Here is a 23,179-nt window from a genome sequence, read left to right as displayed (position 1 = left end):
TTTTTGCGGGTCCAGTCCACGGAACGTTGACAGAATTAGCAAAACACCTTATCACTGGAGGCATAAAAGTTATTAGGATACTGTTCTGCTCTGAATTGAGGGCTTATTGTGGAATTGTTTAGCTTCTTGACGATGTTAACACTGAAGCAGCCAGACGCTTGAGCACCGCGGCTGTGTTGTGTGTAACACGCTGTAGAGTCCCCGCCTCCCCGGTCGCGTGTGCACCAAACGTTCCACCCAAAAACGAAATTTCAGTCCAGATTAGGCCAAATTCTGCAATATTCCACGTTTTGCAGTTGATTCCATTTTTATTGGTTAATTCCGCGATTCCGTCCGCGATTCCGTGAACGCGGATTTCATATGGCTCTACAATTATTGCTAAACCAGACTAGCTTTAGGGCTGGAAGGGATAAGATCTTCCTTTATTGATCCCCTTGGGGAAATTCAGGCGTCATAGCAGCATGTCAAATATGAAGGTATACTGTTATGGATCCATGCAAAGGAGGGGAATTTATTGTACTATACCATTGATATTGTCAATATCACTCTCGTTGTAGCCAATGAGAGTACCTTTCCAATGATACCCCACGTGGGGGGGGTGCGAATAAGGGATCTAGGTGAAAGTTGACGAGCGGAAAAACCAGAAGTGAATCACATTTGAGAATGAACGGCCGTGGATGAGGAAATGGATTTTGGAGAGCTTTCTTTTTTGTCACACGTTTTACCCGGATCTCTCTCAAAGACAAATTTTTGAACGGATTTTTATAAAATTTGGACCTGTACCAGTACTACATAAGACTTCAGGCTGGATCCGTGGAGTTTTCCAGCTTATACCTATTTTTATATATATATATATATATATATATATATATATATATATATATATATATATATATATATATTTTATATTGCAACCACTACAGAAAAATGTGAGTACACAAGTTCAGACCTCTGTTACTCTATTTCATTAGCACTAAATAGTGATTTTCTTTTTCTTAATATATATTTTTCTAACATGTTGCCTTTATTTCCATCTTTTTCCGACTGCAGAGACCCACGACGGCGTGCAGGACATGGCCTGTGACACCTTCATCAAGATCGCACAGAAGTGCCGGCGCCATTTTGTCCAGGTGCAGGTGGGCGAGGTGATGCCCTTCATCGACGAGATCCTCAACAACATCAACACCATCATCTGTGACCTCCAACCACAACAGGTAACATCCTAATATAGTATTCCCATGACCCCTAACTGTTCATAGTGTTCCCATGACCCCTAACTGTTCATAGTGTTCTCATGACCCCTAACTGTTCATAGTGTTCTCATGACCCCTAACTGTTCATAGTGTTCTCATGACCCCTAACTGTTCATAGTGTTCTCATGACCCCTAACTGTTCATAGTGTTCTCATGACCCCTAACTGTTCATAGTGTTCTCATGACACTGTAATTATTCATAGTGTTCTCATGACACTGTAATTATTCATAGTATTCCCATGACCCCTAACTGTTCATAGTGTTCCCATGACCCCTAACTGTTCATAGTGTTCTCATGACCCCTAACTGTTCATTGTGTTCTCATGACCCCTAACTGTTCATAGTGTTCTCATGACCCCTAACTGTTCATAGTGTTCTCATGACCCCTAACTGTTCATAGTGTTCTCATGACCCCTAACTGTTCATAGTGTTCTCATGACACTGTAATTATTCATAGTGTTCTCATGACCCCTAACTGTTCATAGTGTTCTCATGACCCCTAACTGTTCATAGTGTTCTCATGACCCCTAACTGTTCATAGTGTTCCCTTGACCCCTACCTGTTCATAGTGTTCTCATGACACTGTAATTATTCATAGTGTTCTCATGACACTGTAATTATTCATAGTGTTCTCATGACACTGTAATTATTCATAGTGTTCTCATGACACTGTAATTATTCATAGTGTTCTCATGACACTGTAATTATTCATAGTGTTCTCATGACACTGTAATTATTCAGTATTCTCATGACACTGTAATTATTCATAGTGTTCTCATGACACTGTAATTAAGCATTACATCACACGCAGGAGTGGTTTGTGACCAATAAACCATGCCTAGGGGTGGTTGTTAGGCCCGAGGCGCAGCCGAGGGTCGTTAGACCCCCCTAGGCATGGTTTATTGGTCACAAATCACGACTGCACGTGGTGTAAAGCTTTTATACAACTGCCAGATTCATCCAACCTTATTTCTATACAATAAACACACATTAATCGAAGATTTATTGAAAAAACCATCCGCCAGAAAAAGTAGTTCCCACAACTCCATGTGGAAGCAGCTTGAAGTGCATCCAACCAAACTAACACATCCAACTGTGTATTATTGGAATGATTGAGAGAAGTTGCCTCATGTGGAAGCAGCTTGAAGTGCATCCAACCAACTAACACATCCAACTGTGTATTATTGGAATGATTGATTGAAAATTTATTAAAACGTTTTCTTTGCCCTATAGGAAAAAAACGTTTTCTTCGCCCTATTTTTTTATTTATTTCTTTTAGCCTAAACTTAACCAGTTGGAAACCAGGGGTACAGTAATAAAATTAGCAATCAACCGGGCGGCTAGGTGGTGTAGTGGTCTAAGGCACTCGCCACCAGTGTGGAGACGCTAGGATTCGCGTGTTCGAATCCAGCTCTCCACATTGTTTTTCAGTTTGGCTGGTCGTCCGCAGTAATACACATTGGCCGTATTACGGGGAGGGAAAACTGAAGGGTGGGGATCGAACGTTGTGAACAAGCGACTCCTACAAGTCGGTTGGTGCGCCTGCGCAGTAGAATCAGAAAGTGTCGGGGGCAGCGTGAGCCTCCCACGCGTTACTCCTCGACACTGATAGATCGAGCTGCGCAGGTGAAAAGATGCGACTGCTGTTACCTCAAGTACCGGAGGGGACTTGTGCTATGTATGACTTAGTCCACATTGCAGCCGGCTTGTGGGAGGCAAGAAACAGCGTTCGTGACAGGGGAGGGTTGAATTGGATGATACGAAATTGGGATGGGAGAAAATATAGAAAAAATGGGAGAAAAAAGTGGATCAAAAAAAAAATTAGCAATCAACCAATCAATCAATTCAATAGACCATGCTCACTTAAAACAGCGCTGCTTCTCTCTCAGTCTGACTCCCCCGCTGTTGCAGACAGGAGTGTGTGTGTGTGTGTGTGCGTGTGTGTGTGTGTGTGTGTGTGTGTGTGTGTGTGTCACAGTGTGTGTGTGCGTGTGTGTGTGTGTGTGTGTATGTGTGTGTGTGTGTGTGTGTGTGTGTGTGTGTATGTGTGTGTTTGTGGGTACGCCAGCGTCGGACAGTGTGAGAGAGAACGCTGCAGTCGGAAAGTAGGAAGGAAGAAATTTAAATCAATCAATTAATCTATCAATCAATCCGCGATTTTTCTTTTGTTCTAGATTGAGTCAAGACCCATCAATTACATCATCCAACATTGTTTAAAATACTAACACATTCCCCTTGACAGAATCGCTTCATATTTAGTCGTTATGGTGCTTTCAACATAACCATTTGTTCTCCGCGATCCTGTTTTCTCCCGGAGTGAGCCGGGGAGGGTTATGTGATTTGGTTGTGGGCGGGTCCTGAGCCCAGGACCGTGGATTGTTACCAATAAAGACGTGTGAATGGCCAATCAGAATCGAGAAATTTGCATGCCGTTGTATAATTATTCATAGTGTTCTCATGACACTGTAATTATTCATAGTGTTCTCATGACACTGTAATTATTCATAGTGGTCTCATGACACTGTAATTATTCATAGTGTTCTCATGACACTGTAATTATTCATAGTGTTCTCATGACACTGTAATTATTCAGTAATTCTCATGACACTGTAATTATTCATAGTGTTCTCATGACACTAATTATTTATAGTGTTCTCATGACACTAATTATTCATAGTATTCTCATGACACAAATTATTCATAGTATTCTCCTGACACTAATTATTCATAGTGTTCTCATGACACTAATTATTCATAGTGTTCTCATGACACAAATTATTCATAGTATCTCATGACACTGTAATTATTCATAGTATTCTCAATGACACTGTAATTATTCATAGTATACTCATGACACTGTAATTATTCATAGTGTTCTTAATTATTCATAGTGTTCTCATGACACTAAGTTTTCATAGTATTCTCATGACACTGTAATTGTTCATAGTGTTCTCATGACACTGTAATTATTTGAGTGTTCTCATGACACTGTAATTATTCATAGTGTTCTCATGACACTGTAATTATTCATAGTGTTCTCATTCTCATGACACTAATTATTCATAGTGTTCTCATGACACTGTAATTATTCATAGTGTTCTCATGACACTGTAATTATTCATAGTGTTCTCATGACACTGTAATTATTCATAGTGTTCTCATGACACTGTAATTATTCATAGTGTTCTCATGACACTGTAATTATTATTATTCCAACTCAGTTGAATCTCTCCTCCCCCTCCTCCTCCTCAGGTCCATACGTTCTATGAAGCAGTAGGTTATATGATCGGGGCCCAGACGGACCAGGCGGTCCAGGAGCACCTGATAGAGAAGTACATGCTGCTCCCCAACCAGGTGTGGGACAGCATCATTCAGCAGGCCACCAAGGTAAAGATATTACCGTATACATTACAAGAAATATGCCAAAGACACTTAGAATCTGAATATGTACTATGATGAGTAAGTAAAGTATACAGTATACACAGGTGCAGTATGCATGTTAATTTGTTTAGACTAATTATTAATGTTGTTTTTGTTATTATTATTATTATTATTATTATTATTATTATTATTATTATTATTATTATTATTATTATTATTATTATTATTATTATTATTATTATTATTATTATTATTATTATTATTACTTTGATTATTATTGTTATTATTATCTTATTATTATCTTAATATTATGAAAATAGTTTTATGAACTTATTTCACTTGTGTTTTGTTTTTTATCCGATGATCTAATGAGTTGAGGCCCCATATCGGCCCATCTCGGTCTCTCGCCTCTACTCGGCACCTTTAAAACACTTTCTGTCGTGGTCAATGTTTTTTTTTTTTTTTTACTGTTTTACTAAAATGGTGCGAAATAAAGAGAGAAATAAACTAAGCGCCGGCCCTCCTCCTCTGCAGAACGTGGACATCCTGAAGGACGCGGAGACGGTGCGCCAGCTGGGCAGCATCCTGAAGACCAACGTCCGGGCCTGCAAGGCGGTGGGGCACCCCTTCGTGGTGCAGCTGGGCCGCATCTACCTGGACATGCTCAACGTGTACAAGTGTCTGAGTGAGAACATCTCCTCGGCCATCCAGACCAACGGTCAGCGCAACTCCTTACTCTCCTCTCCGTGTGCGTGTTCTAGGGCTGTTTCCCCCAAGCCTGTTTTTGGGATTCGAACTTTGTCAGGGTTTTTCAAACGGACTAAATCCTCAATTTGAATAAAGTGATTCATCTGATTAAATTAGTAATTTTTTTTGTGTTAAATCAACTTTCTTTAATGAATATAACTCATCAGTTTCTTTGAATACTATAATATTAGTGTAGCCTAATCTTTATCTGCAACTGTGAAGAAAAACCCCATTGGTTTAAACAGATTGATGACATAAAAAAAATATATCAATCTTTTTTTTCTTTTTATTATTTCTATTAAAAATAGAAAATTTGAATGTTGATTTAGAATTCAAATGCCAACGTAACGAACGAAGGTCCGAACGTTTGGGCTCAGCCCTAGTGTGTTCACTCGTTTACTATCTGTGGGCTTTTTCTGGAGTAGGGTTGCACCTGTACTATTAAAATGGTATTCTATCTCAATATGATAATGTGATGTTTACTCCTCTTGTCTGTCGTCCCTCCAGGTGAAATGGTGACCAAACAGCCTCTCATCAGAAGTATGAGGACGGTGAAGAGGGAAACACTCAAGCTGATCTCAGGCTGGGTCAGTCGCTCCAATGACCCCCAGATGGTGAGTCCCTCTCTCTCCCTCCCCCTCTCCGTCTCTCTCTCTGTCTCTCGCTCTCCCTCTCTTTTTAAGTAGAGCTTTCTTTTAAATGTTACTTGTCCTTTCGGACAAGTTATGTTATTTTTTTTTTTTTTTTTTTTTTTTTTTGCTACCGGGAGAGAGGGAGAGAGAGAGAGAGAGGAGGAATGAGAGATCACCGGGTCCGGGAGTCGAACCCGGGTCGGCCGTGTTGCACCGTAGTGCTGTATGCGGTGCGCCACTCGCAATAAAAAGGTGGAAAGAAAGATGTTTTGTTCAGATACTTAATGAGTGCCCGAGGGAAATGGAGTCACATCTGATCTTGTGGTACCGACCCTGGGCCAGATTGTGAAGTACAAACATCAAAGTGAGTGCTTTCAATAAAATGTGTTACTGGCTGCTGAAGGCATTTCAATGCCTCAAAACATCACCAGGCGCTAAGGAGGGCTTTTATGGAGCATAGAAAATCCCTATTTTCTTGACTTGGACATAAATGTTTAGTTGTACCTGATTGTGTGGTTGTCCAGAGAACTTTACATACATGTCATGTTGTACCTCATTGTGTGGAGGAGAACTTTACATACATGTCATGTTGTACCTCATTGTGTGGAGGAGAACTTTACATACATGTCATGTTGTACCTCATTGTGTGGGGCAGAACTTTACATACATGTCATGTTGTACCTCATTGTGTGGAGGAGAACTTTACATACATGTCATGTTGTACCTCATTGTGTGGGGCAGAACTTTACATACATGTCATGTTGTACCTCATTGTGTGGGGCAGAACTTTACATACATGTCATGTTGTACCTCATTGTGTGGAGGAGAACTTTACATACATGTCATGTTGTACCTCATTGTGTGGAGGAGAACTTTACATACATGTCATGTTGTACCTCATTGTGTGGGGCAGAACTTTACATACATGTCATGTTGTACCTCATTGTGTGGGGCAGAACTTTACATACATGTCATGTTGTACCTCATTAGGCGCTTTTGGACCAGAATAACCTTTTCATAGTTCTAATAACTATTGGAGAAACTACCCCCTTTTTGGGTTCGTACTGCAGGAACTGAGGACGATTGTAGTTCTTAGAACGCTGTTTGGAGGGACTTTTTTTTAGCTCCTACTTCGGGGTAGCTACTCTCCCATCTCAGGGGAACTACAAGTGATGTAAGTGAACAGTGATTAGTCCAGACATCAAGTTCATGGTATCGGACCTAAGTGTGCTGAACTGTACGGGGCTGGAGAGCAGACATCCAATGCCCAAGTCAACCTCGTATTTTAGTTGAAATATTTATGCGTACAAAAAGATTTCCCAGTGAATCTTAGTTGCATCAATGTTCTGCTGTCAGAACTGTTTTATGCTTGTAGGTTAAGTATTTAAAGTTCGCTATTGGCCATCTTAGCGCTCTCATCTTATCACCCAAGAAATGCTTAGTTGTAAAGTTGATCTAGTGTGATCTATGCACGGAAATGAAATATCTTGGTTACAACAAGATTGTATATAAGTTGAGCGTTGTCTGTGTTTTTTTTTTATAGGTGAAGTAACGTTAACTTATTATTTCCTATGTTTGCTATTTGGCCAAACTGGAATGCAGCCAATCTTTCTCACTACAGGCCCAGCTATTGTCCGTCTCTGTGGAAGGCAGAAGCACGGTGGGCTTGCGTTGCGTTCACCGTTCCTATTGGCGGTGTGAATGCAAACAGAACACAAGCCCTGAAGGTAGGGCTGGGCGATACGGCCTCTAAATTATATCACGATACACTATATACATCACAATATTTTGACATTTCCTCTAAACTTTCAAAAGCACTTAAAAATGCTTGATTTAACCCTTTGTAAAATAGTCCCTGCAACATGTCTGCATTAAACCATGAAGATGCTTTCAAAAATAATTTAATTAAAAGTTTCAAAAAAAAAAGAAAAAAAATGTATTAACATCTAAGACAATTTATATAAAAACTCTTGGGTGCCTAAGACTTTTGCACAGTACTGTGTTTTCTATCCACTTTAGCAAAAAAATACACACTACTGTAAGAAAATAATAATAATATTTTTTATTATCTGCAATGTTATAACATCCTACTGGTAAACAAAACACTGTAAAGGTGTGTGTGCATCATCATCATCATCATATATATTTACTTTTTAATTGCATGAAACATTATGAAGTATTCTCTTATGCCGCTTTTCCACGGACTGCATGGTACCTACTCGACTCGCTAGTACCCCCCATAGATATAGACGTGACGTCCTCTTCAACGCGACACACACGGACAATAGATGATTTCGATGCTAGCTATCAAGCTATGAATCCAGTGCCTTATTAGCTCATTTACGCTAGCCGCAATGCTAACGGTTAGAATGCGAGGCAACTACCAGTTCATCCGCCATATTCCATTGCTGTTTCTGAATAAAACACGTAGGGCTCTCTCCACTTCTCTCACGCTCTTGTATCCCCGTTCCCTGTTTCCTCCCAACAAACCTGTAGCTCCGTCTCTGGGGGGGGGGGGGGGTTGTGTGTGTGTGTGTGTGTGTTCTGTGAGGGAGAGACGAGAGAGTAAAGCGATGCGCCAAAGTAACTGGTCTCATCTCAGCCGCGGCGGCGTAGAAACTGACATGAGGGATTGTGAGAAACATCACGATATCCATGATACGTTTAAAAAGTGTATCGTTAATGAACTGTACCAGATATTTATTTAATATTGTCATATCGCCCACCCCTGCCTGAAGGTATATAGTTCTCGGGGGGAGCTCCCCAGTGGGTAGTTCCTCTCAGGGAGTCCCCAGAACTATTTGGTCTGAAAGTGCCTATTGTGGTGTCCAGGTGGGGCAGAACGTGTTACATAAGTATTGTGTTCTACCTCATTCTGGCATTATGTGGGAGAGAACTGTAACATAAGTGATGTGTTCTACCTCATTGTGTCGTCTAGGTGGGGGAGAACTTTTAACATAAGTGATGTGTTCTACCTCATTGTGTCGTCTAGGTGGGGAGAACTTTAACATAAGTGATGTGTTCTACCTCATTGTGTCGTCTAGTTGGGGAGAACTTTAACATAAGTGATGTGTTCTACCTCATTGTGTCGTCTAGTTGGGGAGAACTTTAACATAAGTGATGTGTTCTACCTCATTGTGTCGTCTAGTTGGGGAGAACTTTAACATAAGTGATGTGTTTTACCTCATTGTGTCGTCTAGTTGGGGGAGAACTTTAACATAAGTGATGTGTTCTACCTCATTGTGTCGTCTAGTTGGGGAGAACTTTAACATAAGTGATGTGTTCTACCTCATTGTGTCGTCTAGGTGGGGAGAACTTTAACATAAGTGATGTGTTCTACCTCATTGTGTCGTCTAGGTGGGGGAGAACTTTAACATAAGTGATGTGTTCTACCTCATTGTGTCGTCTAGTTGGGGAGAACTTTAACATAAGTGATGTGTTCTACCTCATTGTGTCATCTAGGTGGGGGAGAACTTTAACATAAGTGATGTGTTCTACCTCATTGTGTCATCTAGGTGGGGGAGAACTTTAACATAAGTGATGTGTTCTACCTCATTGTGTCGTCTAGTTGGGGGAGAACTTTAACATAAGTGATGTGTTCTACCTCATTGTGTCTAGTTGGGGGAGAACTTTAACATAAGTGATGTGTTCTACCTCATTGTGTCGTCTAGTTGGGGGAGAACTTTAACATAAGTGATGTGTTCTACCTCATTGTGTCGTCTAGTTGGGGAGAACTTTAACATAAGTGATGTGTTTTACCTCATTGTGTCGTCTAGTTGGGGAGAACTTTAACATAAGTGATGTGTTCTACCTCATTGTGTCGTCTAGTTGGGGAGAACTTTAACATAAGTGATGTGTTCTACCTCATTGTGTCGTCTAGTTGGGGAGAACTTTAACATAAGTGATGTGTTTTACCTCATTGTGTCGTCTAGGTGGGGGAGAACTTTAACATAAGTGATGTGTTCTACCTCATTGTGTCGTCTAGGTGGGGGAGAACTTCGTGCCCCCCCTGCTGGAGGCGGTGTTGATAGACTACCAGAGGAACGTGCCCGCCGCCAGAGAGCCTGAGGTCCTCAGCACCATGGCAACCATCGTCAACAAACTGGGGGCTCACATCACCGGCGAGATCCCCAAGATCTTCGACGCTGTCTTCGAGTGCACTTTGAACATGATTAACAAGGTAGGATCTGTTCAAATTTAAATATCGCCGTTGGACTGAAATAGAATTGAACTAGCCACTAATGAAAGATGCCTGTTTCGAGGGTTGGACATGTGTAATGTACATTCCCGGCCATTGGGGGCCGTCTAATCTCGCGCTATACGGCCAGCGTGAGGCTGTTGGTAGAGCTAAATCTATACTTTATAGTATTGCTATCTGTCCATTCTCATTGTCAATTGAGACCATAAACCGTCCCTTCAAAATGGCTTAAAGAAATAATTTTTTCATCAATACATTCCCATTTTATAGCGTCTTGAATATAAGCGTTATATGGGATTTGGTCTAGTATATTTCCTGGAAGGCGAGATACAGGGCGCTAAGCTAATATTAAATCGAATGGCGTTTCGGCACTACAGAAGCTAGAGCTAAAACTCAAAATGCATATTGTCGGTATTCATGGTCCACCATGAATGCATGAAAGGGGGGGGCGGGGGACATCGTTTCTGATTATTGATTACCAATAACGGCGTTAGCCTCAGTAGCCACATTCGCTGATCGGCTGGTTGAGTATGATAACAAGGCCTGATCAGCATGTAATTTACGTGAAAAAGATCTTACCGTGGGCCGGTTGGATCCCAAAAAGGATTTCCCAGTTATCGATCGCCATCTGGTAGATCGATATGTCCATTGGCTGATGATATATTCCTTTACTGCATAGTGGTTCGGCGTCGCAAAAGGTATTCCAAGCTACAGGCTACACGTATAGATTCCAGCTAACTGGAAACTCCATTCAAAGTCAAAAAAAATAAAGCACCGTTCTGCTACAGGGAACACTGCATTATCGAGACAGCGCCCCTACGAGGATCTGGCCGGTAATGCACTTTTCAGAATTCCAAGAGTAGGGTAAATCTGCAGTGCCGCTCGGTGACATTGAGTAGGTTATTAAAATGGAATAAAAGCCAAAACAACCTTGCCACGGACATGTCCGTGGTTGGCCCTCTACCGTTGGATCCGAAACACGGACATGTCCGTGGTTGGCCGGGAACCAGTTAAAGACAATTAACCTGTGGTTTCTCCTACTCCATCAGCACTTTGCATAATTAACCTGTGGACTGTCTGATTTCTCCTCCTCCATCAGAACTTTGAAGAATTCCCTGAGCACAGGACCCACTTCTTCTACCTCCTCCAGGCGGTCAACTCTCAGTGTTTCCCTGCCTTCCTCTCCATTCCCCCGGCCCAGTTCAAGCTGGTGCTGGACTCCATCATCTGGGCCTTCAAACACACCATGAGGAACGTGGCTGACACAGGTCTGGACCCTTCAGAACTCTCTTCAGAAACACAGTGGTACCTGACTGGGACCTGTTTTAGATTCAAATTGACCGCCATTATACAGCACAAGTACAGTACAATGAAAATAAGTTGGCATCTAACCAGAGTGCAAATGTAACAGTAAAGTGCATTAACTGTTAAATAATCCTTCCCACTGTATTGTTATTTTTTTTTTTCTAGTTGGTGTATATACTCAACTAGGGATGCCCCGATCGATCGGCCACCGATCGTTATCGGCCGATACTCAGTATAAATATGCAATCTGTGAATTCCGATAATGAGTCATATTCGCCGATCGCGGAAACCGATCAAGCGAAGGTCTCACTCGCTGTCTGTCTCAGACACACAGGACCTGCAAACTGCCGCTGCTCCTCCTCCCTAGCCCCGCCCGCCCCCGTGTAGAGTTTGTAAACAAAGAGGACTGAGAGGCGGCTCCTCTGCTCGAGTCTGTAGTGCATTCGACCTGCGCTAACGTTAGCTACCTAGCTATCGTTACTGTTTAAACAAAATTACCCAGTCAACTATTCACGTTTAGTAGGCATTGTCTAACGGTATTTAGCCGGCTAGCTACTGATAGCTCCTGATATCAACAAATGATCCAGAAAGTCTAGTAGTCCATGTTCATACCTCCGTTAGCTTGCGTTAGCTTGCATTAGCTGACGTTAGTTCTCTGTTCAAAACGAAATGTCCCATTGAACTAAAGTTCTGTCTTAACGTCATCTAGCCGGCTAGCAGTAGCTACAGATAGCTCTTGATATCAATGTCTTATAACATTGATTCAATGCGTATTGGAGCTGAGGGCTTGCTGAATGTGAAATGACCAAAGAACCGTAACATTACCAATAGGGTCCAGATTAAACTCTGGTTGTATCTGTCCTCACAGGCCTACAGGTCCTGTAACACCCTCTTTACACTCTGGTTGTATCTGTCCTCACAGGCCTACAGGTCCTGTAACACCCTCTTTACACTCTGGTTGTATCTGTCCTCGCAGGCCTACAGATCCTCTACACCCTCTTGCAGAACGTGGCCCAGGAAGAGGCCGCAGCACAGAGCTTCTACCAGACGTACTTCTGCGACATCCTGCAGCACATCTTCTCTGTGGTCACGGACACCTCGCACACTGCAGGTAAATGGGCCCGAGGTGGTTCATTAAACCCTGTTACCGTCTACCTAGTTCAGGCGTGCAGTACAGCAGTCCCAGATCTGGAGGGCTTTGAGAACTGAACATCCTAATGATGGTAGAACAGTCGCGGACAGGAGAGAAGGTTCTTTATTGAGACGGTAGGCAGGCTGAGAGGGAGACAGAGTAGGGGAGACACAGGGGAGAAGGTTCTTTATTGAGACGGTAGGCAGGCTGAGAGGGAGACAGAGTAGGGGAGACACAGGAGAGAAGGTTCTTTATTGAGACGGTAGGCAGGCTGAGAGGGAGACAGAGTAGGGGAGACACAGGAGAGAAGTTTTTTTTTTTTTTTTTTTTTTTTTTTTTTTATATTATTAGCGTTTATCGCTTTTCTGGTCAAGCATGACCGACAGAAACAGGTTGAAACGGGATGTAGAGCAGGGGAAGACATTCTGATAAATGACGGCGGGTCCGGGAATCGAACTCGTGTCCACCAGATCCGTGACGAGCACGGTTTTCCCCCGACGCAGAAATAGCGCCGAGATATGCGGTGAGCTACTGGAGCTCCCCAGGAGAGAAGGTTCTTTATTGAGACAGTAGGAAGGCTGAGAGGGAGACAGAGTAGAGGAGACACAGGAGAGAAGGTTCTTTATTGAGACCGTAGGAAGGCTGAGAGGGAGACAGTAGGTGAGACACAGGAGAGAAGGTTCTTTATTGAGACAGTAGGAAGGCTGAGAGGGAGACAGTAGAGGAGACACAGGAGAGAAGGTTCTTTATTGAGACAGTAGGAAGGCTGAGAGGGAGACATAGGGGAGACACAGGGGAGAAGGTTCTTTATTGAGACAGTAGGACGGCTGAGAGGGAGACAGTAGAGGAGACACGGGAGAGAAGGTTCTTTATTGAGACAGTAGGAAGGCTGAGAGGGAGACAGAGTAGAGGAGACACAGGAGAGAATGTTCTTTATTGAGACGGTAGGAAGGCTGAGAGGGAGACAGAGTAGGGGAGACACAGGAGAGAAGGTTCTTTATTGAGACGGTAGGAAGGCAGAGAGGGAGACAGAGTAGGGGAGACACAGGAGAGAAGGTTTTTTTATTGAGACAGTAGTCAGGCTGAGAGGGAGACAGAGTAGGGGAGACACAGGAGAGAAGGTTCTTTATTGAGACAGTAGGAAGGCTGAGAGGGAGACAGAGTAGGGGAGACACAGGAGAGACCGTTCTTTATTGAGACAGTAGGAAGGCAGAGAGGGAGACAGAGTAGGGGAGACACAGGAGAGAAGGTTCTTTATTGAGACAGTAGGAAGGCTGAGAGGGAGAGAGTAGGGGAGACACAGGAGAGAAGGTTCTTTATTGAGACAGTATGAAGGCTGAGAGGGAGACAGAGTAGAGGAGACACAGGAGAGAAGGTTCTTTATTGAGACAGTAGGAAGGCTGAGAGGGAGAGAGTAGGGGAGACACAGGAGAGAAGGTTCTTTATTGAGACAGTATGAAGGCTGAGAGGGAGACAGAGTAGAGGAGACACAGGAGAGAAGGTTCTTTATTGAGACAGTAGGAAGGCAGAGAGGGAGACAGAGTAGGGGAGACACAGGAGAGAAGGTTATTTATTGAGACGGTAGGAAGGCTGAGAGACAGAGTAGGGGAGACACAGGAGAGAAGATTCTTTATTGAGACGGTAGGAAGGCTGAGAGGGAGACGGAGTAGAGGAGACACAGGAGAGAAGGTTCTGGTGGGATTCAATCCTAGTCCAGCAGGGGGCTACGTGTGGCTCCAGAGGCTGGGGCCCTTTAATGCCACTTCCGTCTACCTTGATAAGGAGGAATATGGCCGCTGTCTAACCCTGTTGTGCTGTGTTCCCTCAGGTCTGACTATGCATGCTTCAATCCTGGCCTACATGTTCAATCTGGTGGAGGAGGGAAAGATCAGCACGGCCCTGAGCAACGCAAACCCTGCCAACAACCAGGCCTACGTACAGGAATATGTGGCCAACCTGCTCAAAACGGCCTTCCCACATCTACAAGAGTAAGTGACCTCTGAACTCTGATCAAACCAAAGCTATCCAAAAGTCCAACCAACCAGAGTTACTTAATTAATAAATAAACCGATAGAACATACAGAGTGGTACATTTTTATAAACTAATAGAACATACAGAGTAGTCTATCTTTATAAACTAATAGAACATACAGAGTAGTCTATCTTCATAAACTGATAGAACATACAGAGTAGTCCCTATGCTGCTCACTGGCCAAGTGGCCATATATCTTCTATACGTTTACATGATGTCTGTGTTGTCTCCAGTGCCCAGGTGAAGGTGTTTGTAACGGGCCTGTTCAGTTTGAACCAGGACATCCCTGCCTTCAAGGAGCATCTAAGGGACTTCTTGGTTCAGATCAAGGTGAGTCAGCAACTCCATGGAAAACATCTACCGTCTTGATGGGGAATTCCAGCACTAGGTGCACTAACAGTAGAGGCCTTACACGGAATGTTGCGTAGTTATTTCTTCCAACATGGCCGTCAGTTACCACATTTGAAAAAGAAAATGCCTAATTTGCGTCCAGTGGTAGAGCAGGTAAAACACTGTTCCACTGTGACTTATTTACAAGATCCAGTTTTATTACATTTTTGTTGATATACTTCTCATATCAACACATGGCAACTATTGTTTTGCACATAGCAACCGTTGTCTCTTCCAACATGAAGGACAAATGTTCATTCTAAACATTCCATGCAAGGCCTCTTTTTTTATGCTGGGAGTCATGATACAAAATGTTGTTTAAATTAAAGGTGCTTTATGTAACATTTTTATGTAGAGTAATCTTTTTTTCTTCTTTTTTATGGAAGAAATACTACATCCACACAGCTTTTAGAAAGGTGTGGAATAAAAGTATTGCTTTTTTCCATAATTATATATTTTTTAACAGATTTATCATTTAAATAAAAAATGTTGTGGGTCCAAAATGAATGTTGTTGTTGACCTGTTGCAGGCATGTATCCCCTCCCTACTTCCCATTTCCCCCATGTGGAATGCACCTGATTGGATAAATGACACAGTGCTGCTCTAGTGTGACACCTAGTGGCTGAATGTTATCTATAGCATATTTAATGATAAGAAGTACAATGATAAAAAAGTTTATATTAAGATTTCCCACACAATGATTTTAGGAATATTTCACATCAATTGAAAATGTGTGTTTTATACTGGATCACACTTCACATTACCCTGCAATTCATATGATGGTTCAACATCAGATTTTGTTATAATATAGTGATTGAATAGAGGACACTTCAGAGAGACTTGTTGTTTCTGAATAGAGGACACACTTCAGAGAGAGACTTGTTGTTTCTGAATAGAGGACACACTTCAGAGAGACTTGTTGTTTCTGAATAGAGGACACACTTCAGAGAGAAACTTGTTGTTTCTGAATAGAGGACACACTTCAGAGAGAGACTTGTTGTTTCTGAATAGAGGACACACTTCAGAGAGACTTGTTGTTTCTGAATAGAGGACACACTTCAGAGAGAGACTTGTTGTTTCTGAATAGAGGACACACTTCAGAGAGACTTGTTGTTTCTGAATAGAGGACACACTTCAGAGAGAGACTTGTTGTTTCTGAATAGAGGACACACTTCAGAGAGACTTGTTTCTGAATAGAGGACACACTTCAGAGAGAGACTTGTTGTTTCTGAATAGAGGACACACTTCAGAGAGACTTGTTTCTGAATAGAGGACACACTTCAGAGAGACTTGTTTCTGAATAGAGGACACACTTCAGAGAGACTTGTTTCTGAATAGAGGACACTTCAGAGAGACTTGTTGTTTCTGAATAGAGGACACTTCAGAGAGACTTGTTGTTTCTGAATAGAGGACACACTTCAGTGAGACTTGTTGTTGACGGCATTCATTTTGAAGTGTGGTGCGTTAATATTGACGGCATTAGTTTTGAAGCATGATGCGTTAATAAGAAGCGTTAAAGCTTGGCGTTAAAGCGTGGTGCGTTAACAGGGCTCTACAGTGCGACCATATTGCTCGCATATGCCCCTAGAAATGTGTGCGAATCGGAACTCGCACAGTGTGCGAGTGAAGATTACAGCCTGTCATGCTTTTTTCCCCCTCCGCTGATAAATTGTTAAAAAACTACAAGTCCCACATTGCACTCAAGCCAACGGTCCAATCACAGTAGAGTGACGTGACTGGTTTCAAGGGAAATAAAGGAAATGACCAATCGGAAGCTCTCATTTGCTTGTTTACTTCCTGAAAGTCCGCCATTGCGCTATGCAAGACTTTCCCGACAGTAACATTAAGTTTTATGTAACTTATTCTAGTCTTACCAATAGCAATAGATTTTAGAACACCTAGATTTATCGATAGCAATAGCAATAGTCTTGCACAGTCTCTGGAGCGTAACAGTAAGAAGCATTTTGTATAAAAGTATTCTGTACTTCTGTATGACAACTATTAAAGAAACTTGAAACTTGAACTTGAATATAACGTTAATGCAACAAAACGAATGCCTTGCTTTGTTAATAATAACGTTGATGCAGTAGCGTATGTCGTTGTGTTGGCTGTAACGGACATGACAATAACATAACGTGTACACATAAAAATTGCGATAATCGATTCTAACATTTTCTAATCGATGCAGTTGAATTTTCCCCTTAGGATCGATGCATTGTTACTAGGGATGCACGATATTGATTTTGACACCGATACCGATAACTTTATGCTCCTCAAGCCGATAACCGATATCGATAACCGATATTTATTGTATTATTAAAAAAATATTTTGATCAAATTTTTTTTTTTTCTTTCAACATGAAACAAAACATATCACAATACAATAATAATACGCCAAATGTATATACTCTCTTTTCTGGACTATTTTCGTATCACAAACAGTACTGTATTTGCAAATCTGGTATGTCATGTATAGATGTAGGCAGTACTGTCTATCTGTATGTCATGTATGTCATTATGTTATGATGAATTGTAAATGGGGGACCCTGATGTAAACAAGACGAAAGTCTTTCTCTGGTCTGCATCCCTTTAACAATTGTATGTATTGAGCTGTACTGTAATTGTACCCATTCTGCAATCTGTTAAATAAAGTTTTCATTCATTCATTTGCTGTCTCGTTATAACACAAACAGCTCACCATGAACCATGACAAGCTTAATTACGTTAGTTAGCATCCAAGCTAGCGTGATAACGTTAGTAGTTAGAAACGGCTAGGCTGCCTGCTTACCTGCAATAATGTTGTCATCGTCCTGGACAGATAGACTTTTTAAATCATAATATCCACACTTTGTGCTGGTCCTCGGTAAATGTCCCGCCGCCCGCCAGCAGCTGGTTTTGGATTAGCTTATGCCGCGTTGCATTAGCCTTTAGCTGCTCGGCGTTGTCGGATTTTAATACACCATCGTAGCGGTGGTGATGTTTCAGGTGACTTATTATGTTGGATGTGTTATCGCTTGTTGCCCCTTTTCCTCCTCGTGGAACTTCTGCATTTGTTACAAATAGCAAGCAAACTGTTTTCCTCTGAAACTTTGAAAAAGTCCGACGACGCCGCCATCTTTTTTTACTATCTTGCCGGCTCAGTCAGTCTGAATGTCACCTGACTACGTCACAGCCAAGAAAGGGAGTGCTGGATTTGTGAAAAACTCCCTCTTCCTAAACCACACGCTATCAGTCGTAATACAGTACTGGCAAAACGGGAGGAGGCTATAATAAAAACAAGCGCCCTTCAACCCAATCCACCCACAACGGATTTCTTTTAACCAAAAAATGTATTATATATTATCGGAGCTATCAATAACGTTATCGGGATGACGTCATAATTGCTGATATCGGCCCGATAATTATCGTGCATCCCTAATTGTTACATCCCTACACCATAGTCACTGGCCCACTGTGCGTGTGTGTATCTGTGTGTATAATAACTTGGCTAGCGTTATCAACAGCAGAGGTGGGCAATAGGGTCCAGCTGCAGCGCCGGAGTGCAAGCAGTGTGACGTAATTGGCAGAATCGACTGTCAATCAATGGTCTACCTAACACGCAAACTCATAAACAATGTTTCTGTACTGGAGGTGCAAATATACATTTATTTTTGAAAAAAAAAAACTCTTTTTGTGTGCTCCTAAATAATTTTTTTTTCATTTAGGAGCACATGTGCTCCTTGGGAAAAAGGTTAGCGTAGAGCCCTGGTTAATAAGAAGCGTTAAAGCGTGGTGCTAATAAGAAGCGTGGTGCATCTTCCACAGAATCAAAAACCTAATGCCCCCCCTTTTCCTGGGTCGATTGGCGCCTCAGTGAATGTTCTCTCTTCTACTCATTGAGTTTGTATTTGAACCGCTCCTTCACCTCTGCTCCTGTGTGTGTGTGTGTGGTCCTGCAGGAGTTCGCTGGCGAGGACACGTCGGACCTGTTCCTGGAGGAGAGGGAGGCGTCGTTGCGTCAGGCCCAGGAGGAGAAACACAAGATCCAGATGTCCGTCCCCGGCATCCTCAACCCCCACGAGATCCCGGAGGAGATGTGCGACTGAACACCCGACGGGGGGGAGAGAGAGAGGAGAAAAGACGGCGTCTACCACATGTACAGTTCAGAGGACAAAAAAAGTCGCGAGAAATCTGGGAATTATTCTTGTCAATAGTTAGTGTTTTTCAAGAGTGTGTGTGTGAGCGTGTGTGATCGAGAGAACGACGGGACGGAAGGACCTTCAGACACACGGTTGTATGACGACCAAATCAATGCCAATATGTAAATTACCCCCCCCCCACCCAACCACCCACCCTCGTTGGCGCAGAACCCTTTTTGCATACGAACGCATTTTATACCAAGACGTTTGTGTAACACGCTATCTCTCTTTTTTTTCTTCTTTTTTTTTTTCTTCTTCTCGCTAATTCAAGCTTTGTTTGGTCATACTGTTTTTTTGTTTAGACATGCATGGACTTTAAATAATTAAAGATTCTTTTTAACCCCCCCCCCCCCTAATTCACCAATTCCACTTAGTCACTAATGGAACGCACTATTGCCGTCTCGTGAGAGGGCGAGAGATTCCACCGGCTCTCGACAACAAGAAGAGCTCTATTGAAATGATCTTCTTTTTTTCCTTTTTGTAAATTGCCAAATTATGACAATTTTTCTTCATTTCAGTTGAAAATTCCACATCTAAGCCTAGTCCTTTTATTTTTCCAAACAGCCGTTAGTAATGGCTAACACTATCTGAATCCCAGTTTCATTTTGACTAGATGACCTCCCCTCCCAAGAGATGTTCCATTTCCATGGCAACGGAATAGTGAAATAGGGCTATTTCCCTTTTACCCACAAGGAAACTATGAAAGAAGGAGTAGTCGTTACATCAGAACACCAGTGTTCTAATGCTCCGCTTGGTGCCAGTTCTAGTGTTGAAGCCTATGGGAGATGCATGGAGAAGCGAAATATACCAGCTATCTGAGGAAATATATCAAACGTTAGCTAGTTAAACATGCAACGAATTGCAGATTCTGAGATCCAAAGTAATAACCTGTTTAAATGTCGGGTCATGATCGAGGAGATGGCCGATCCCATTCAACTGTCTGTCCAGCTGAAGGTTTCCACTTGACGCCAACGTGCGTTTGACATGCTACACGGTGATGTGATGACCCTTCCTTCTTTTATAGGTTCCTTGTTTACCCACCGCCCCCTTCTGTTTGTTAATATGTAATATACATTGAAAGCACATGAGAAGGTTACTTTACAGAATGCTCTGGCATCGGTGTGGCCTGAGAACACTGCACATGAATGTGACGGTCAAGAGTAGAGTTGTTGCTGCTTCCTTTGTTTTTGTTTTTTTTATATTATATAGCACCCCCCCCCCCCCTGGGGCAAGTCAAGGCCTCAGCTTTCACCCAAAACAGACTGCTCTGAAATGGATGAGTGTTTGAACAAAGGAAGACTTATGTGCATATCATCCTGTTTGTAAAGCTGTCTTAGTATGGGAACATAAAGTTGGTTATTTTTACAAAACCTTCTGTGAGACTGCGTGCTTCTTCTTGTACTTGACCCGTTGCTCCACACGTCGGTTTCGTTCATGGTGCCTATACGTAATGGATGTTTTTTTAACGGCAGACATGTTTGAAGTGTCATAGCAGGGTAAGCACGGCTGTAGTTGATGACGCTGACCGTAGGTCCATTCCCCTCTGGTGCGCCGGGCCCTGGTAATAAATACATGCTTGGCTCACTGGCACCAAAATGGGATGGAGTCATTAATTATAGCTGTTTTACCAAATTACATGTCAAAATGTCTGCTGTGGAAAAGGTCTATTGGCTCTTGTTACTGGCTGGCGAAGGTTGACTTGATGCAGTGTATTATTCTGACAATTGACTGCCCCTCCCCCCCCCAATTTTATTTCCCAATTATGAAAAGAAAATGAATGTTTTTGTTAAAGTGGTTTGGCAATAGGTGTATTTAAAACATCGTTGACACACTTGCATTTTATTGTTTTTCTTTTTTGTTTTTTACATTTATTTATTTTTATTTTTTTTCTCAAGAATAAAACTGATAAACTGAAATTACAGCAAAGAGCGTAAATGTATCCGTAAATGACCAAATAATTGACAGTTTTATTACATGTGTTACCGTCTACTTGTCTAAGTCATCGTGACCCAAAGGTAATTCACAGGGAGACTGAAGTTTGTGCTAAACTGACAGGAGAAATTGCTATCAAAAGTTATTACCCGTCATATTAAATAGTTTTTACCTATAATTATATTATAGGCCACAACTTGAATTGCTGAATTGCTTGTGAGTCAACGAGGTGTATCTTGGGCCTGGATGGTAAAATGGTTAGGCTGTCGACTTTCATTATATAAAAGACTTTTCTTTGGGACCCTCATCTGAAGATTGGAGTTGTGAGATATGAATTTCAAAACTCTTACTACTGTAGTCAAGGAGATGACAGTGGAAGAAACCAATCACAAGTCACAGTAGCCTATATCCTCATTAGCATAACTTCTAGTCAATTAAAGATGCATTTTAAACTATTACATTGTCAATTTTAATAAATTGCTAAATAATATGCTAAAATAATATGTATTTTGCATCCCCTGCATGGTATGCATTTCTACATTTTTGGGGGTTAAGTCATGTTTTATTTTGCAACTTGAAATTATTATAATATTTTTTTTAACACTGCTTGTTGAAAAGATAATGTTTGCTAAATGTCGACATTAATGAAAAAAAAAAAATAGTAATTGCAACGAAAATGTGTTTTGGGTCCGTTCGCCGGAGTTATGTTTCCTTGAGTGAGACCTGAGCTGTCTCAAATGTGTCTCTGGCTGTTGTGATGTTTCAGTGACCGCGACACTACCTGAGCTGTCTCAAAAAGGTGTCCCTCTGGCTGTTGTGATGTTTCACTGACCGCGAGACTACCTGAGCTGTCTCAAAAAGGTGTCTCTGGCTGTTGTGATGTTTCAGTGACCGCGAGACTACCTGAGCTGTCTCAAAAAGGTGTTTCTGGCTGTTGTAACGTTTCAGTGACCGCCAGACTACCTGAGCTGTCTCAAAAATGTGTCTCTGGCTGTTGTGATGTTTCAGTGACCGCGAGACTACCTGAGCTGTCTCAAAAAGGTGTCTCTCTGGCTGTTGTGATGTTTCAGTGACCGCGAGACTACCTGAGCTGTCTCAAAAAGGTGTCTGGCTGTTGTGATGTTTCAGTGACCGCCAGACTACCTGAGCTGTCTCAAAAACAAGGTGTCTCTGGCTGTTGTGACGTTTCAGTGACCGCGAGACTACCTGAGCCGTCTCAAAAACAAGGTGTCTCTGGCTGTTGTGATGTTTCGGTGACCGCCAGACTACCTGAGCTGTCTCAAAAAGGTGTCTCTGGCTGTTGTAACGTTTCAGTGACCGCGAGACTACCTGAGCCGTCTCAAAAAGGTGTCTCTGGCTGTTGTAACGTTTCAGTGACCGCGAGACTACCTGAGCCGTCTCAAAAACAAGGTGTCTCTGGCTGTTGTGATGTTTCAGTGACTGCGAGACTACATTTACATTTAGTCATTTAGCTGACGCTTTTATCCAAAGTGACTTACAAGTTCTGTACGACAAGTCATCAGGAAGGGCACAACTCTAACAATGTTCATCAAAGTGTTGAGTGCTACAGTGTAGGTTAGTTTATTAGGACAAGTGCATGACTGTAAGGTTAGTTAGGGTTAGATTTTTTTTATTTCAGATAATGGTCGTTGAACTGATAATGGAAGACTACCTGAGCTGTCTCAAAAACAAGGCGTCTCTGGCTGTTGTATTTTTAAAAATGTTGTTCCATTTTAAAATGTAGCGCTTTGAGATTTGCTCCACAATTATAAAGCGCATTACAAATAAATAAATATATTATTATTATTATTATTATTGTAACGTTTCAGTGACCGCGAGACTACCGGAAACAGTCGAACGGGGCGAAGGAGACAGAGCGAAAAGTGCCGAACCCTCAACACGCTGCGCCCCCCCCTTTTTCAACATGGCCGCCGTATCTACTCTCTCCAGTAACGCTCAGATTGGAGACCGACTCGATTCTATCTTTTAGTGCCTCTTA

At 42.1% G+C, this 23,179-nt stretch overlaps 1 protein-coding gene across 1 annotated transcript in view; it reads left to right on the top strand.

Moving 5' to 3' along the window:
- Nucleotides 1-21,153, top strand: part of xpo1a (exportin 1 a) — a 60,922-nt gene extending 39,769 nt beyond the window's left edge. The window contains 10 exon segments of the mRNA XM_084318060.1: nt 1,051-1,214; nt 4,506-4,640; nt 5,169-5,352; nt 5,889-5,995; nt 9,999-10,193; nt 11,311-11,479; nt 12,493-12,627; nt 14,477-14,636; nt 14,914-15,010; nt 19,009-21,153. Coding sequence (XP_084174186.1) covers nt 1,051-1,214; nt 4,506-4,640; nt 5,169-5,352; nt 5,889-5,995; nt 9,999-10,193; nt 11,311-11,479; nt 12,493-12,627; nt 14,477-14,636; nt 14,914-15,010; nt 19,009-19,155 — 1,493 coding nt within the window. The 3' untranslated portion in view covers nt 19,156-21,153.
- Nucleotides 21,154-23,179: the final 2,026 nt, after the last annotated feature.

Source organism: Notolepis coatsorum (assembly GCF_963971535.1).
Source record: "Notolepis coatsorum genome assembly, chromosome: 7".
In the NCBI taxonomy this organism is placed as follows: Eukaryota; Metazoa; Chordata; class Actinopteri; order Aulopiformes; family Paralepididae; genus Notolepis; species Notolepis coatsorum.
Note: the sequence above shows the minus strand (reverse complement) of the source record. Positions and strands in the feature narration are given on the sequence as shown.